The sequence below is a fragment of the Strigops habroptila genome, chromosome 2 (genome assembly GCF_004027225.2).
Source record: "Strigops habroptila isolate Jane chromosome 2, bStrHab1.2.pri, whole genome shotgun sequence".
NCBI classification, from domain to species: domain Eukaryota; kingdom Metazoa; phylum Chordata; class Aves; order Psittaciformes; family Psittacidae; genus Strigops; species Strigops habroptila.
This window is the reverse complement of record NC_044278.2, coordinates 55,293,452-55,310,532: the sequence shown is the minus strand read 5'-3', so window position 1 is coordinate 55,310,532 and position 17,081 is coordinate 55,293,452. Positions and strand designations below refer to the sequence as shown.

At 40.5% G+C, this 17,081-nt stretch overlaps 1 protein-coding gene across 5 annotated transcripts in view; it reads right to left on the bottom strand.

Moving 5' to 3' along the window:
- The window catches only part of HERC2 (HECT and RLD domain containing E3 ubiquitin protein ligase 2), a 106,120-nt gene extending 92,141 nt beyond the window's left edge, over positions 1 to 13,979 (bottom strand). For all 5 annotated transcript variants that reach the window (XM_030477852.1, XM_030477855.1, XM_030477857.1 and 2 more), the window contains exons 1-3: positions 13,761 to 13,979; positions 12,944 to 13,060; positions 2,107 to 2,221 (exon numbers count right to left, since the gene is read on the bottom strand). In XM_030477852.1, coding sequence (XP_030333712.1) covers positions 2,107 to 2,221; positions 12,944 to 13,015 — 187 coding nt within the window. In that variant the 5' untranslated portion in view covers positions 13,016 to 13,060; positions 13,761 to 13,979. The remainder of the gene's footprint in view (positions 1 to 2,106; positions 2,222 to 12,943; positions 13,061 to 13,760) is intronic.
- Between the last annotated feature and the right edge of the window lie 3,102 nt (positions 13,980 to 17,081).

The window sequence follows — 17,081 nt, the reverse complement described above, 5'->3', positions numbered from 1 at the left end:
GCTTTTCAATTTTATTTTCTCCCTTTTTCCTGTTGAGGAGGGGCTGCGAGTGAGAAGCTGGGCGGGCAGCTGGCTAAGGTCAATACACACAGTACAGTACTGGAAACTGTAAGTGGCAGTCTTCCTTTAACAAAACAAACAAATTCTAAAATTTACAAAAATACAATACACACACAAAAAACAACCAACCTCCACCAGGGGTAAGAGAAAGCTTTTGAAAACCTCATCACAGCTTGGACCAACGATGCCTTATTTCTACAGAAAAGCAGCAGCAGCCTACAGCCCTTTACACTTCAGACCTTTTTGATCCTTAGAAGTCATGTGTACATACATACATCCAGCATTTAAAAGCAAAAAATTCACATCATTATTCAGTCCCAAGCATGGATGAATGTGAAGTCACAGATTATTGACTTGCAGAATCTGACACCACTATAGCACCATAACTAACAAAAAATCCCAATTATTTGTGGCTACCTAGCTACAAGGATATTGGAAGAACAGTTCTCTGTCAAATACCAGCACAGGTACAACTCTAAAAACAATGTGTAAGTATCTGGCACAAACAAACAAAGGAAACTGCATCAATTTCCTCTGTAAAGCAAAATATTATTGCGGATGTTTGTTATCTTTTTGCAGAGTGTGTTGAATCATTACACCATGATCATCACACCACCTTTCTCATGAGCTGTCAGTGAATGGGAAAGCGTTTCCCACAGTTCATTTAGGGGATAACTTTTCCCTTCACTGCATCAAGTATACGACGTCTTCTAGCAATATCCCTAAAGCTAGCTAACCCTAAGAAAAAAATATTACACTACCTCCACTCATTTCACGAGTGGCTGTTGAAGTAGCTTTTCTGATAAGATCGGCAGTATTTTTGTTCAGTGTCAGCAATAATATCCAAAAGGACCAGCAGCAGCAGGACAAAACAAAAAAGTTTAACTCCAAAACAGTTAGAAGCATAATCCTTGTCCTTACTGCAGCACGCAGCCACTCACAACCTACAAAGATTATACTCTTGATAAAAATAACATATAATTCACTTTCCTCTCATAAACTATTTATTATAGCTTCTTTCCTGTAGAAATAACTTCCTCTAGTCAAAAAGACTTCTCTTCCTCCCCAGATTTTAAAGACCACTAACCATAGGCACAAAAAAATTCTCTCCACAAGGAACTGAGCATTACTGGTTTGAAATATCATGCCTATCCAGCAGTACAGTTCAGGAAGCAAGAGAAGCTGAAATAATAGTTCTCTACTAAAGGCAGCATTTCTACCCTTCTCCTACACAGAGCCTCATTTATTTGGGGGCCACATAAATTACTGACAAAATTTATCTGACCATTTGGTGAGCCCATTTCAGCCAGGTTAGGAAACAAACCTTTTCCTTTTTTGACCACTTTAACTTTCTGTTAGGTAAGGAGTCAAAAAAGCTCCGCAATAGGAAGGAGGAAAAAATGCAAGAGCAGAATCGTTTCATTTTGGCATAGCCCATCATGAAACAAAATCCACCTTCATCAAAGTAACCTCCCTGAAGAGATGCATTACTCTGACATTTGCAGTATTGGTAGCGTTTGAGCTGCTCTCAAGTACACCAGAAGACAGACAAAAAAAAAAAAAAAAAAAAAAAAAGCAGCACTACATTCTCAGCCAGACTGTGGACAGTTTTTTTAGCTGACCTTTTAGTTACTTTATGAAGACTGTAAACAAAATTTGAAATAGCAGTATCTGCTCTATCCCATTCCTCAGTCCACTTTTTCCTTTAAACAAAGGCTTCAGCTGTATACGCACCAAGCATACCAAACAAAAGGACACTGCCAAGCCTCTCTCACAACATGCCTAGTTATGAAGTTTAATTTCAAAAGGCTGGAACAAATTTCAGCCTTCATTTAAGCCTTCATTTGAGGGCTTAGATATTACCTTTCTGTACACTTTTAAGAAATCAGTTTCAACTGCATTTAATTCAAGACATGAACACCTGCAAATCATACAGACAGGTGACAATACACCAAAGTTTTGTGACAGCATGAAATCTGAATTCATTTTCATCATTGCAATGCAAGAAAAAATGAACAAAGAAAAAAATAACTTTAAAATCCATACCTTTTCTTGGAGGTAGTTCACCACTTTGTGTTAACTCTGTTCCAGGATATACAATCTCCCCATCTTTTACCATTTCGTTCCACAAGCCACATAGTCCATCTCGTGTAAAAGCGAGCTGTTAAAAATGATACATTACAGTTACACACACCAATTTTATCTCAAGCCAACTCAAGCTAACATTTAAAATACATCAGATTTTATATTTTGTCCCAGAAGAAAGAAAACACATGTACCACCTCACTAGTATATTCATTGTGTGTGTGTGCGCGCGTATGATAGGTGTATGTACGATAGGGATTGTAAATAATCTTCAGGATGTCTGATTCTCTAGCTATGCTATTTTCAGACTAAAAGCACAAAACAGTAACTTTTAGATCAGCTTTGAAATACAGCAAGTCTCAGTGAAAATCTCTGATCAAAAGCATGGATTTTATCCGCACATTCAAGAAGACATCATGCAATGATCCAGGGCATGTGGCAGTGTGTCCCTTTATCCCTTCAAGAAAAGATACCCAAAGTCAAGCTATATAAAGTCACAAAACTTTATATAGGGAAGTGTGAAGAAAGTCAATACAGTCCCCTCTCCCAAACAGCAACCGTAGAGCTGGGCACTCAACCAGAACACATGACATCAAGGCACAGACTCATAAACATATTTAACCAGGTCCTGCTGTGCAAAGCATCTCTCCCAGCCATCCCTCTTCCTTCCAGCTGCTACACCACCTCCTCTTGCATGCAGAACCAGACTATGGAACCGATCAAGACCAAAACCCAGGGGAAGAGCAAGGGGCCGTCCCAGTCCAGGTCACTTCCCAATACGCTATGTGTGCAACATGACAAATAGTCGCAACAGAACAGATGGCAGGACTGTGCTAGCTGGAAGGGCTCATGAAAGCACCGGCTGTAACACGAGTCTCTTAATGACTTATGAATTTGGATCTCCCTTGAAGAATCCTAACGACCAGGATAACTTGTCTTCTACCGATGCTGTTCTCCGTTTTACAAAATGCTGCAAAACAAGTATCAACATCTCAAGCAAATTCTGTAACAACCACACAGTAATTTGCAACCATACTGCATAAGGGAGGAGGGGAATACATGAAACTGAAAAACAGAATACCTTTAGCATACCAAAGTGGTGCAGTGGAGATATTTAAAAAAAAGAAAAAATAAAAAACAAAAACCCACACAAAAAAAAAACAACCCACAAACCAAAAACCTGCTGAAGGCTTATTCAGAAGCCTCTTTGTGTTATGTAACTAGCATTCACAACCAAAGTGTTTCAACTGAGGGGTAATACAAAGATGCTACTCGCACAACTTCTCTAAGATATTTACCATTCTATGCAGAAGTCTGCTTACACTTTATTTTGATCAATTTCCTAAACATATTTAATGATTAAGGATTACAGGTTTTAAGAGTCACAACCACTAGGAAACCCACTGCTGATCCAGCTAATCTCAGTTAACAGGAGGAATTACAGACAAGTTGCCTGTTTTGACACCACTGTATTTTGTGACACACACACTAAATTACCATAGTTTGACTTCACATTGTATACTTCAGAAATTTACTCCAACACATATTAGTGATTTCAATTGTTTTTCTTTCAGCATAAAATATGAGCTAACACATTGCATGTAGTAGCCACTTGTTATTTCCCGATCGCAGGGGGATCAGAGGAAAAAGAATCACATAGCATGAGGTAGGCATTATTCAACTTATCTGTGGTTTATCAATTGTGCAGCACCAGAATTACACTGTGACCAACCTTTACTGAAAGGTACAGTTCCTGTTCTTCAGAGCTAGACAGCATGTAGAGCTTTTGCAAAGATCCTGTGTTTTGTTAAAAGGTTTACATTTGGCTTAATTTTTTAAAAATTTGAATAGTCTAAGGTAAAGGTGCATTTCAACAATGCAGAAAAAAAAAATATCAAACATTCACCACTGGTTGAATTTCTCACAACGTTTTCAGTCTATAAATATTTCAAAAACAAATGGCATTCACTTTCTCCTTCATCAGATGTGGTCATATACTTTAGTGGGGCACTAAAGGAATTTATTTGTCACAAATCTTTTTCTTACAAAAATAGCTAAACACAACTGTTTCACTATGTTGGGCTCATATGTGATAGATGATTGGGTGTTTTTTTTTTTTAAACATTCACCTGTTGAATGCTAACATATGCTAAAATACGAGCTTGAAAAAGAGGGAACCCTCCAGATGGGTTGCATAATAAATTATGGTTTTCACATAGTTAAGATATTTGTGTGCTAAGCAATCTTTTCAAACATTTTATTTTACATTCTCAGATCACGTCTGTATCGAAAATTATTGTCACAGCCTTTAAGTTTACAATCTCAAGGCCTGCAGGCTATGAATTCAAGGTTCTTCATAATGCAGCGTTTATTTCAGAAAACTTACTACTTTTGAAAATACTGCTGTAAAGCAGAATCAATAATTGTTTTCTTGGGTTTAACCTCTAATCCTTTCACATGGCACAAAGTCTACCCAAGTCTTTCACACAACTAAGAACTGAAAAAGTAAACAAAATTTTTTCTGCCTTGGGTTTGGTGGTCAAATTCTTATCGAAGTAATTTTCTTGGTATGTTGCATAAAGATAGAGCAACCACCAAGATCATAGGCCACAGAGAGTTCCTCCTCCTTCTCCAGATACCTCATGTGGAAGCTTACACCATGAGCAGCCTTCAGATAAACAATTTTGCTTTTCTTCAGGTTGTAGTTAATGTTTTGACAGCAGTATATGTGTTGGGGAGGGAGAAAAGGAGACATGTTGAAAGTAAAGGAACACTGGACTTTTTTGTAGCAATAATCAAAGCAACCCACTGAAAGGACAATTAAGAAACAGTACTTACAACCAACTCCTGCCATAACTGAGTGCAACTCGATTCTAACCGTAACAAGTTCACTATTAATCTACTTGACATTAAGCAGACATATTAAACAGTGAATCACCACTACAATAGTCAAGTGAAAGAAAAGTCTGAGGTTTTAAATGATAAATTATTCCAGCAATTTTATTTTCATGATCCTAAAATTCTATAACCATAGTAGAAGCTTCAAACTCCCTCAAGAAAAATATTTCATTTAACCAACAGAAACAGGGAGGAGTGGTTGATATACCAGAGTCATGCTGCCATCCAGAGGGACCTTGACAGCCTGAAGAAAAGGGGTGACAGGAACCTCATGAAGTTCAACAAGGAGAAGTGCAGAGTCCTGCACATGGGGAGAACAACCCCAGGCACGAGTACATGCTGGGGGTAACTCAGCTGGAAAGCAGCTTTGCAGAAAAGACCTTGGGAGTCCTGGTGGGCACCAAGTTGAACATGAGCCACCGATGTGCCCTTGGCATGAAGAAGGTTAATGGGTTCCCAGGCTGCATTAGAAGTGTCGCCAGCAGGCTGAGGGAGGTGATCCTTCCCCTCTGCTCAGCTCTAGTGAGGCCACACCTGCAGTACTGGGTCCAGTTCTCGGCTCCCCTGTATGAGCGAAACATAGGCATACTGGAGAGAGTGCAACAAAGGAACACAAAGATGATTAATGGACTGGAGCACCTCTCCTATGAGGAAAGTCTGAGAGAGCTGTGACTGTTTAGCCTGGAGAAGAGAAGGCTTGGGGGGGGAACTCATCATTGTATATAAATATTGGAAGGGAAGGTATAAAAAAGATGGAACTAGGCTTTGCTCAGTGGTGCTCAGTGGCAAGACCATAGGCAATGGACATAAACTGAAACACAGGAGGTTCCCTCTGAACATCAAGAAACACCTTCTCACTCTGAGGGTGCCAGAGCTGTGGCACAGGCTGCCCAGGGAGGCTGCAGAGTCTTCATTCTCAAAGATATTAAAAAGCCATTCAGACATGGTCCCGGGCTATTGTCTCTAAGTGACCCTGCTTGAGCAGGGGACTGGACCAGATGACCTCCAGAGCTACCTTCCGATCTCAGCCATTCATTATTCTGTGAAACCAGCAGCTGAAGATAACAGGAAGCCAGCTGCACGGCAGAAAAATCAAATATCTGCTTTGACTATACAAGCCTACTTTTCTTTCTTTCTACAGTGTTTTAAGACTATCTTAGCCAGCATAAGCACATATTACTTCCTTCTTTTGCTCCCACCAACTCTTCTTGCATTCAGTCATTTGTAAAGAGTCTGTCAACACATCCAAGTGCTGAAACAGAAGACTGAACTTTGCTCAGAACAAATTCGGAAAACATCTCTCTGGTTTCTATTTTTAAAAAAATATGACTCTTCTTCCACTCAATTCTTTGAAGAAAATTCACAAGGCAGTCGATGGTGCAGTGCAAGAGAAGAAAAACACATTTGGTGTCTTCATTGTTTCTGACATACTAGTGTTGCAAGTACAAGAGTACCTACCTGTGTTTTGTTAACTCCAACACTCTCCCATTAGATTGCTTGATTTATGTGGACATCCTTCCCCGTAATGACTTAGTAATTTCATTTGTGAATGTTTGAAGAGATGAACTTGACGAACTCACTAAGTTAACAAATTAAGAATAAAGTTGTCACTGAACTTTTGAAACTGCAGCAGTGCCAGAGATGTACACTCTGTAAAAACCCACAAGGATCCAAGACCTTGCTTGCCTCACAACCTACACACTACCTTCCCAAGACTGAGACAACAGCAGTTCTATGCTCCATCACCACTACCTACCCCACCTTACAACCTTGACCTTTGTTCAGGTTCCACCAAATCAAGTGTCATTCCCCATGCCCAAAATCTCCCTTGTTCTTCCCATACCCTCATCTCCTACACACCTCACCTTCACAAACCCCAAGACACTTCCACCATTTGTCACACATTCTCACCCCCAGACCACATCTTGATCTTTGCGCTTGTAAGGCATGTATCCCACCACATTCATACTCCCCACACAGACCTCAGCCCTGCTCGCTTATCCCAAGCCAAAAAAGCAAGGATCTAAGCAGACTTATACTGTATCGTAAACTGGGCAGCCCCCAACATAACCTTTTGCTAATCGGATCTCTGCAGTTAAACTGTAATTTATTCTGTCTGGTACAACATTTAAGTCAAAGGGACACCTAGTTTGATTGCTGGCATATCCTGCTGCCATCTTCCAACAGGGTTTGCAGTGAAATTCCCATCCATCCCCATCAAATTTAGAGAATAAGACAGTGGCATTAACATTTCCTTACACGTCAAGAAAATTAAATCCTGCAACCATAACCAGTTAAGTTTCTGAGAATTCTCAAAGCAGCACTACAATTTTGCTTTTAAATTATTTTAAGAATAATCGGCAGCTGTGATTTTGTTCATACACTTTTCTTCAGAAAGCACAGAAGACTCCATAAAAGTTACCCTGAGCTCAAGAAAAACGAAGCCAGGAAAAGGAAATAACACAAAAGGACAAGGATTGATTTGGGTAGAATTCCTGATTATATAACTGCACTGGAAGTTCAAGAAAGTGACTTCATAATCACAAAATGTCAATATGGATTTAAAATATAAGCTACTTAAATAATCTTCACCTCAAAATTGCCAGCCAAGGGGGTGGGGAGAGAATATCTGTTCTTCCATTTGGTTACTTCTGCATTAGTCACTGGCTGTATTTAAGACTACATGAAAACATTTTGCTTTAGAAATAGATTTAAAAAAAAAAAAAACCCACAAAAAAAAACCAGCCCAGTAATGGCAAAGACAATCACAGAACAGTAAGTCTTTTCCTAAGTCCCTCTGTTGTTTTCGCTTTTTTCAATCCATTCAGCTTGTGTTTCCTTTTTCATTGTTGTCTTCTTCAACATTTTGTCCTAGCTTCCTTCCTTCCCTGCTGAAACATGCCCTGAAACCACAGCTGCTTATCGCACCTAGGCGAAGCACAGTAAAACATCATTAGATCTAAACATACTGCTCTAAAACTCTGATAGCAAAGACAGAAAAGTTCAGCAGCCCTACATTACTTCAAAGGATTTGAGGTTAAGCTATCCGTGTCCCTATAATAACAGTCTACCAGTCTTCCACTTGCTTCAGAAGTCTATTAACAGTTAATGGTCATACACAAAGAAAAACTATGCAATTCCATCAAACTTAGAAGAGAAATTCTCTAACTTCCTCCATTTGCAGAACAGTAGTTCTGTCTGAGCCCAAATATTTGCATAAACCTAAAATTTAGTTTCTCTAACCTATTACATATGGTCCTCACACCTCCCTCTGGAAATCACTGTTTTGGAGGAACAGCATTACTTTGCTTTTTAAGTAATTAAAAAATATCTCTATTGCAAACTTTACTTCCTTTAAAAAGGTAGGAATTCTCATTTGCAGTTTGCTACAAGAACTTCCACATAAGCCCTTCAATTCTTTATCAGAAAGCCTAAGCTAAGAAGAAAATTAACAGGAAATCGACGAAACAGAGAAAGCAACTTTCACTAACTTCTTCTAATAGGCAAAACATCATTTATTTATATTACCTTCTTAAAAGCAAAGACAGTGATCTAGATGCCAGAAAAGTGGGATTTCCACGAAAATTAAAACACCAAATGTAACTTTGAATGGAAGGTAAAAAGATTTCAGACCAATGCCACTCTTACAGGTGGGTGTTTCATTTTAAAAAGCTTCCTGTCATCTCTGTGACAAAAAAAAGATGACAGAAACAGCCTGCCAACCATGAACTCCATTAAAACTGATGAAAATGCATCATATTGCTCTTGTAGGCAGCTCTTGCACCTTGACTGTTGCCTGAAGTTTTTTTTTTCCACACTACAGGAAAACAAAAGTTTTTCACTCTAACCCCTGCTATTAAGCACAACACAGCTCTCTGCAGGATCCAGAATAGGCAAAACTAATTAAACACTATTTGAACGCACACATGCATTCCATTAACTGACAGCAATTCTAGGTTTTTGTTATTCAGACATTGCTAATTAAAATTCTCTGTATAAGGTTCTAAATTAGTAGTACTGTACATCTACTGATTTGGAATTATTTTAAGCACAGTTTGACTCAGCAAAGTGGGTATCTAGGTTTAAGTAAACAATTTTAATCTTCCCTTCCATTTGTACATTCTTTATGCTTTCCTTTTTTTAAAAAAAAGAATGTCTTCCTCAGAAACAGCCATTAAAACACAATCTCCCATTACAAAAAAGATTTCGCTATGAATGTGATGGTTTCTACCAGTAATAGACATAAATAGGTAGGTGCTTTTAAATATATTAATTCAAATCTAAAAAAATAAACTAGAAATTTAAGTGATACACTAACCTTTCTAGCAACTACATTAAACACGACCCATGAAAAAGTGGCCTGCACTAAAATTCACCTGTTTTATAACTTCACAGGATTATTTTATTAATGGGACATGTTATACACGTATTACATATTGTACTACTGATGTTACTTCATATCGAGCTGAACTACCCTAATTTTTCAGCAGCTATAATAGTTTGTGTTTTTTCAGACAAATTTGAATATCTTTATTTTCCTCCACCAGGAAATTCAGATTTTTAATAAAACAATTGATTCTCATCAGGTCAAAATTATACTAGCAGCTTAAATCATACAATACAAGGTTAATAATTACAAAGTTAGTAAAAAGACATGGCATAGTTATGGGGTGCACTTGGGTCTTTGTAAAGCATTTTGGCTTCCTATAATCATTTGATTAGTTTCAGATAAATTAATAGAAGTAAAAAATATATTGTTAAGATACAGTTCCATTAACATTTCACATCAGTTAATTCTGCAGGCTAGAGGCTCACTGCTACTACAAAAGGACTTGTGTCTTTGATATTATCTTAAGAACAGTAATAATATGCTACATCACGCTGGCTTTGTCTTTGAACAGCAACATCCCAAAACTGAGCAAGAACATTTAAATTTGGCCTGGATGCCAGCTGGAACAGTGACGCACACAGGTGATTAAACACAATCCATGCTAAAATCCACGTGTCATTCTTATTATACTAATACCACTATATTATAGACTTATTAATGCACACAGTATTATAGTATCATATATTACATTATTAATGTAACATCATCTTGTGCTAAAGCAAAAAAGAAACCCATGATTTTCAGAGAGATTTCACTGGCTTAATCCACAGTAACTGCAACAGCCAGTTGCAAGTTATAACTTGCAACATGAAGTCTAAAGAGCAAACTCTCTGGCGACAGTGACCAAAAAGAGAAAGGCAACTGCTAGCCCACCAAATGAAACATTTCACTTATAATTCTAGCTACATGTATTCTAGCTACACTCCCTAAATTGAGCAGCAACAAAGAACTTCATTTAAAACCCAAAAAGTTGGTTTTAAAGACTAATCAATCTCTGTATGTCTCCTAAGGTAAGAACTCCCCGGCACAATTCTGTTTCTCCGAAGACTTTTACCTACCCACTCTTGCACTGCTGTACAGTGAAAAGTTAAGCAGTTAGCTGCAATACGAAGAGTTTCAGGGTCTGATCCCAAACACTAATTTGTAGTCAGCTTGATTCACATAAATTAGCATGTCTTTCTTCAAACCTCTCCTAGGTACTATGTTCATCTTTTCAATTCCTGTTGACAGTCTCTTGAACACCAATAAGGCCCTTCTACGGTTAGCTGGTAAAAAACATACACAGTAGGAAATCACCATATTCAGTACACATAAAGCTTCAAGGATCAAGAGACAGGATTTATATGTATAAAGAAATTTCACACATAGCTAGGTCACGCTAGTCAACCAGCAGCTAAAGTAGTCAATCATGCAACAGAAGGATTCCCCAGAGCCCAAAACCCCTTTACTTGACAGAAAACATCTGCCATTTAATAAATTAAAAAAGAGCAATTCAAGATTCATATACACGTTGTTTAAAATACTGAACACATACATCCAAGTAGAGTTCTGTGGTAAGGACCTGTGTCATACCAAAAACAGTTAACCTAATAAGAAAATTATATTATACCCAGGAGGCCTGGCTACTCTTCAGATTCCACAGAAGTGATGTTTGCGTCCAGCAGATCACAAATGATTACTGTTCTCTTATTTCACTAATCTCATCATTTTGACTACAGCATGATTGGAAGAAAACAAAGGGAGTACCCCTGCAATTAGAGTCTAGCTTGTTATTACTCATAAAGAACTCCTACTTGTAAGAGAGCTTATTCATAGAAATTTGTTACAAATTAAGATTTTCATTATTAAAAGGAATTATTACAACACATTAACTAAACAACAGTCTCATAAAAGACAAATATTTCACTGCATTTATACACACTCAGCTGAAAATAATCCTTAAAGTTTGGATGGCAACTGAAAGCCTCTTGTCAAGAGTTTACGTAAACAGAAAAAGGGATGTAGAAAAAAGGCACTACGAATGACAGGAAAAATCTGACAAATCACATGGTCGCATTTTTCACCCTATATAATACAGAAGAAAAACAGGCAATGCATAATCAGCAGCTGCTACAAACAAAGATTGACAATTTTAAAGCTAAGATTTCTCTCTATTGCACAATCAGTGAAGCAACATATTTGCAATCAGAAGCCAGCCTCCAGAGAACACAAATACACTTCTGTATTTCTTACTATGTTTCAACTTGGTTTCCATTATCTTTATTTACCGCATTAGCCAAAATAGCTAACTTTGGATCAAAACTTTCACTTCAGTAAGAATAAAAGATGAAAATAGAACTATTCTAGCCAAATCAAGAGCATTCTCTGTCATTTCAGAGCATTTACATACAAGACCTACTAAATAATGTAACCTCTAAGTCTGTATCTGTTACTTCTGATTCCAATTTATCTTGTTTGACGTAAAATATTGGAGAAAGGCTGCTCCTGAATCACAACTGCATGAGGACAAAAACCCTTGTCTAACTACAAGAACAGCTGAACTCAACCATTCAGGCTATCAGCATGTAATCCAGAGTAAAGTCACTCAGGATGTTATTTTTTAAACGTTTTATTATTATTAATCTGTAACAAAGGAATAACACGGGCTGGCCCATCCAAACAAGAATTTCAAAGGAACGTGGAAAGGTTATTCAAAGTAAGGTATCTATATGCAACATCTGGAGGAAGGAAGAAGACTGACAAGACAAGGACTGAACTCTAGTTACCCATTTCATCTGAAACAAACAAATCTGACCCAAACCTCTCTACTTCTCTGTACTTTCCATTTAATTTTCAAACCTGAATCAGGAAGACATAATAGCGTGCTCATCCCTGTATCACACAGCTTTGATACCTGAACAGATCATCTTCTAAGAAGAAAAAAAAAAAAAAAAAACTTCTCACCAAACACCAGTACAGTTCAACAAAGATAAGGTCCATTTCAACCATGTATCTTTGACAAAAAATTAACTCCCTTCAAAAAGGACAAAATGTGAAGGAAGCCTATATCCATTATATGAATGACTACAGTAAAACCTAATCTGAATTCTTCAAAACATAAATTAATTTCCATCGTCTTTTGCTTCAGTTGTCTAGTGCACTAAAGCTGCTAGCCCATATGCAGTAAAGAAGTTTAGCAACAGCCTAAATGAAGAATTTATAGATCTAGCAGTAATGCTACATATTCAACTACTTGCCTTGACACTCCGCAAAGATAACATACATATGTAGTCCAGCTTGTTTCTAAGCAGAAGGGACTGGCCTGACAATACAGATCTGTTTGCAGCTCAAAATAAGTTACTGTTTCTGCAATATCAGTTCTAAATCAGCATACTGAAAAAAAACCCAAAACCTACATGTCTATCTCAACAGCAATACTGCAGTTTTCTGTTTGTCAGCTACTTAAGACTAAAAGCATCCTTGATCTGCACCTGAAAGGTCACAATGCAACACAACTATATAACCCCTTACCTGTAAGTCTGTCTTCAACCATTTGGAGTCAAACCTTGCTTGAGCAGCCAGACAAAAAGATTCAGAAGACATGTTTCCTTCTCCAGCCTTCTCTCCAGGCTGGCTGAGCAGCCCAACCTGCCACAGGATACGAAAAACACCAATCTAGCACATGAAGTAAACCACGCAAGGTTATTTTTGCTCAGACTAGGGCGGCTTGCACTTGATCTTCACAACTGCATCGTGAATAAGGACGTCCCTCGATCACATCCCCCAAAATCGCACAAGGAGAGGAACATACATTAACACCACTATTCAAACCCCCCAAAATACCCCTCCGCTTCCCTTCCCTGTACCACCCGTGGAAGGAAGCCTCCCTTCCGCTGCGCTCAGCTACACCAGAGGCCTAACGCTGTCCCTCAGACCCGTAAGTGGTGCATGAAATAAATAATTGATCGCAGATTACGCAAGCCGCAGGCCAACATAAAGCGATTACCGGGGGCACCCGCACCCCCTCCTCCCCGGGCAGCAGCCGAGGCCCGCGGGCTCCCCCCCCGCCACAGGCAACCCCCTCTCCCAGGCGCACCCCCTCCCTCCCCCCCTCCCGTTCCGCTGTCACCGCCCCTCACGGCCCCCGGCCGCGGCGATAACGTGGGGCGGGGGCCGCCGGACGGGGAAGGGGCTGCCGGGCGGGGAAGGCCCCGCCGGGCAGGGGTCGCTGCACACGGCGCGGGGGCCGCCCTGCCCCCGACTGCGGCCAGCTCCACGGCGCGGGGAGCGGGGAAAGTGAGCCCGCCCTCTGGCTCCCCCCACCACTGCCAAGCTCCCTCGCACTCACCGGCCAGCCGCGACAACGGCGGCGGCGGCGGCGGCAGCTCCTCGTTTCTCGCCTCGCTCTACTGTCGCCCGCTCGGTCCCGGTTAATCCTCGCCCCTCCTTCCCCAGCCCGCCCGCCCCCCCACCCGCTCCTCCGCCGGCAGAGCCGCCCGCCGGTCCCTCCCTTTCTCCCTCGGTACTGGAGGCACGGGAAACTCGGCCAATTCGCAGCTCAGCCCCCGGTGCGCCAGCAGAGCTCTCGGCCAACCAGGAGAGGAGCGGGAGGCGGGACATCCTGTCCCGGAGCGGGGGGCGGCTGGGCGCCTCAGGGCAGCGCCGGACCGGCCGGCGGTGGAACAGCGACGGGTTGTGTTGGGTGGGATGCGGAGATTAAAAACCTTCAGGGTTTGGTTGTTGCTTTTTATAAGTCACTTTAGGGACCATCTGCAAACTATGCTGTTAAGTTCGTTTCTAAAAAGAAAAGCGGCATTTACATATTTCAGAGCAGAAAGGTCAATAGTAAGCAGTTCAGACGCAAACAAAATGGCAGAAACAGCCCGAAGGAATCGAGGAAGGGAAGATGTTGCCACTATAGACAAGAAGGATGCTGAGGAAGAAAGCGGGAACTGCCTAATGACAGCTGATGACTGGAGACTTGGAGGCAGTTGCCCCTAGCTGTTAGCACCCAAGTGAGAAACTGCACTAAGGCAAATAGTCACAGAATGGTTTGAGTTGGAAGGGACCTTAAAGATCATCCAGTTCCAACCCCCCTGCCATGGGCAGGGACACCTTCCACTAGACCAGGTTGCTCAAAGCCCCATCCAGCCTGGCCTTGAACACTGCCAGGGATGGGGCAGCCACAGCTTCTCTGGGCAAACTGTGCCAGTGCCTCACCACCCTCACAGGGAAGAATTTCTTTGTAATATCTAATCTAAATCTGCCCTTTTTCAGTTTGAAGCCATTCCCTCTTGTCCTGTCCCTACATGCCCTTGTAAAAAGTCCCTCTCCAGATTTCCTGTATGCCCGCTTTAGGCACTGGGAACTGCTCTAAGGTCTCCCCACAGCCTTCTCCAGGCTGAACAACCCCAGCTCTTTCAGCCTATCTTGGCAGGAGAGGTGCTGCAGCCTTCTGATCATGGCCTCCTCTGGACTCACTTGAGCAGGTCCACATCACCCTTGTGCTGAGGACCCTTGAGCTGAACACAGTACTTTAGGTGGGGTCTCACGAGAGCGGAGCAGAGGGGAAGAATCACCCCCCTTGACCCACTTGGTCATGCTCCTTTTGGTGCAGCCCAGCATATGGTTGGCTTTCTGGGCTGCGAGTGCACGCTGCTGGGTCATGTTTAGCTTCCCATCAAGCAACACCTCCAAGTCCTTCTCAGGGCTACTTTCAGTCCATTCTCCTTCTGGCCTGTATTTGTGCTTGGGATTGCCCTGACCCAGGTGCAGGACCTTGCACAAAAATCATGCTTCGGCATAAGTTTTTTGGGGATGATGAAATATATCCACAGTTTGGAATTCAAATTAACCAAAAGGAAAGTTTTTTACAGTACTTAGACTCCAGTTCTCTGAAAGCTAAGGAATAGTAGGATATTAGGAGCAAGGCTCGGCAGCTGAGACCACAGTTGGCTTTGGCCAACATGAAGCCACAGACTGAATGTAAATGAAATTCTATTAGAACGGAATCCATTTGCTGGCATTTAGGCAAAGGTACACAACATTTATTTGTCATTATGTAAGAACCACTGTAATAAAACACGGTGTTCCAGGGTTCATTTTCAAAGTGGCAAATGCAACCATGACCTAACCACTTAGCCTGTCATTTACCACAGACCTTTCTTCGATCAAGATACGGTAGCCACTTTAAGTAAAATACTGTACAAAATTTCTGAAGTGCCTGGAAATTTTTATAAAGGTATAGAAATACCCAATTTCCTCAAGTTACTCCAGAAACTTTAAAATACAAACCTTCAAAACCAAAGGTAGTTTCCCTGGAAAAGTCTGCCCAAATGCCTACATCTCAAAAGCCTTAAATTGAACACAAAGGGACTGGAAGTTTTTTCATGCGTATCATGTATCTATTCTGACTAGTCCATGGCTGAGCAAGAGTTAGCACACTAGGATGAGAAATACTTTACTGTTGTCTTCTCTGGCAAACTAGAAATATAAGGAAATAGTCATACTGTCATAATCCAAGTAGGGATAGAAACCGCTTTGGAATGTGTGGAGCCCAAATCAGAAGGAATTAAGAAAACCTGGTCAAAACCACAGTGCCTGTTGGTTGTGCCTACTGCTTGTTTAAATGATTTGCAAGTCAGATGTGAGTGAGATACTTTGCATGTGCAACATTCACTGCCATTTTCATTTGGCTCTTCATGAAGATCATCTTTAGACAATCTGCATTTATTTGAGAGAGTTTTCTTTTGTTAAATAACAAATGTCAGTAGCCTGTTGCTGGCACTCTTGATGTGAATAAAGTGACGAGTGCGTAACTAGCTAACTTGTCAGACTTGAATCACTGGCCCAATTAGCAGGTGTGCATTCGCTTCAACAAAACTCAAAACATATTTGGGTGCAGTAACCATGGAAATTCAAAGCTAGAGATACTTCTGAAGAATTTATGGATTATTTTGTATTTCCCAATTTAGATTTCACTTCTGATGAATAATTTTTGTTTGCATTTGAAATGCACTGTGATAGCATGATGCAATGCCAAATGGCATTCTCATTTATAAAAATATGTACCCACCAGAAAGAAAAGTATGTCTGGTACAACAACATGAAAAAATACTTTGATAATATTATTAAAAATAATTTTACAAATAATCAGAAAATTAGAAGATGCTGGAACCTGAAGTTTGTCTTTATACACAGCATTTGCAGTATTAAGTCTGCCAATAACTGTTCTGCTGTTATTTAAATAACAATGGTGTTTTGTTTCACTTCAGACTGACCAAGGTAATAAAGATGATATACAGGTCTGACAGACTTCAGGAGGCAAATCCAAGCCAAACAGTTGCAGTGTTACCACTCCAAGTCTTGTGCTCCACTCTTCTGATGCATATTTCTATCTTAAAGCAGGGTTCTATGATCCTGTGAATCAGTTCTCCAGCCATCATCCTTTGTGCCCCAGCTTGGTAAAGTAACCTACTTTACACACAAGAAAATCATTAAGTGGATCTGATGGCCCTGCCTGAGAGACACTGACATCCTCAGGAGCTGCAGGGCAGACTGCTAGTGAGGTGGAAGTAACTTCAGCTCTCTGCGTTCACTGCAAGTCTGCCAAAATCCTTGCACATCTTTCTTTACTTCTTCCAGAGAAATGGCTGGATGTGGAAAAATC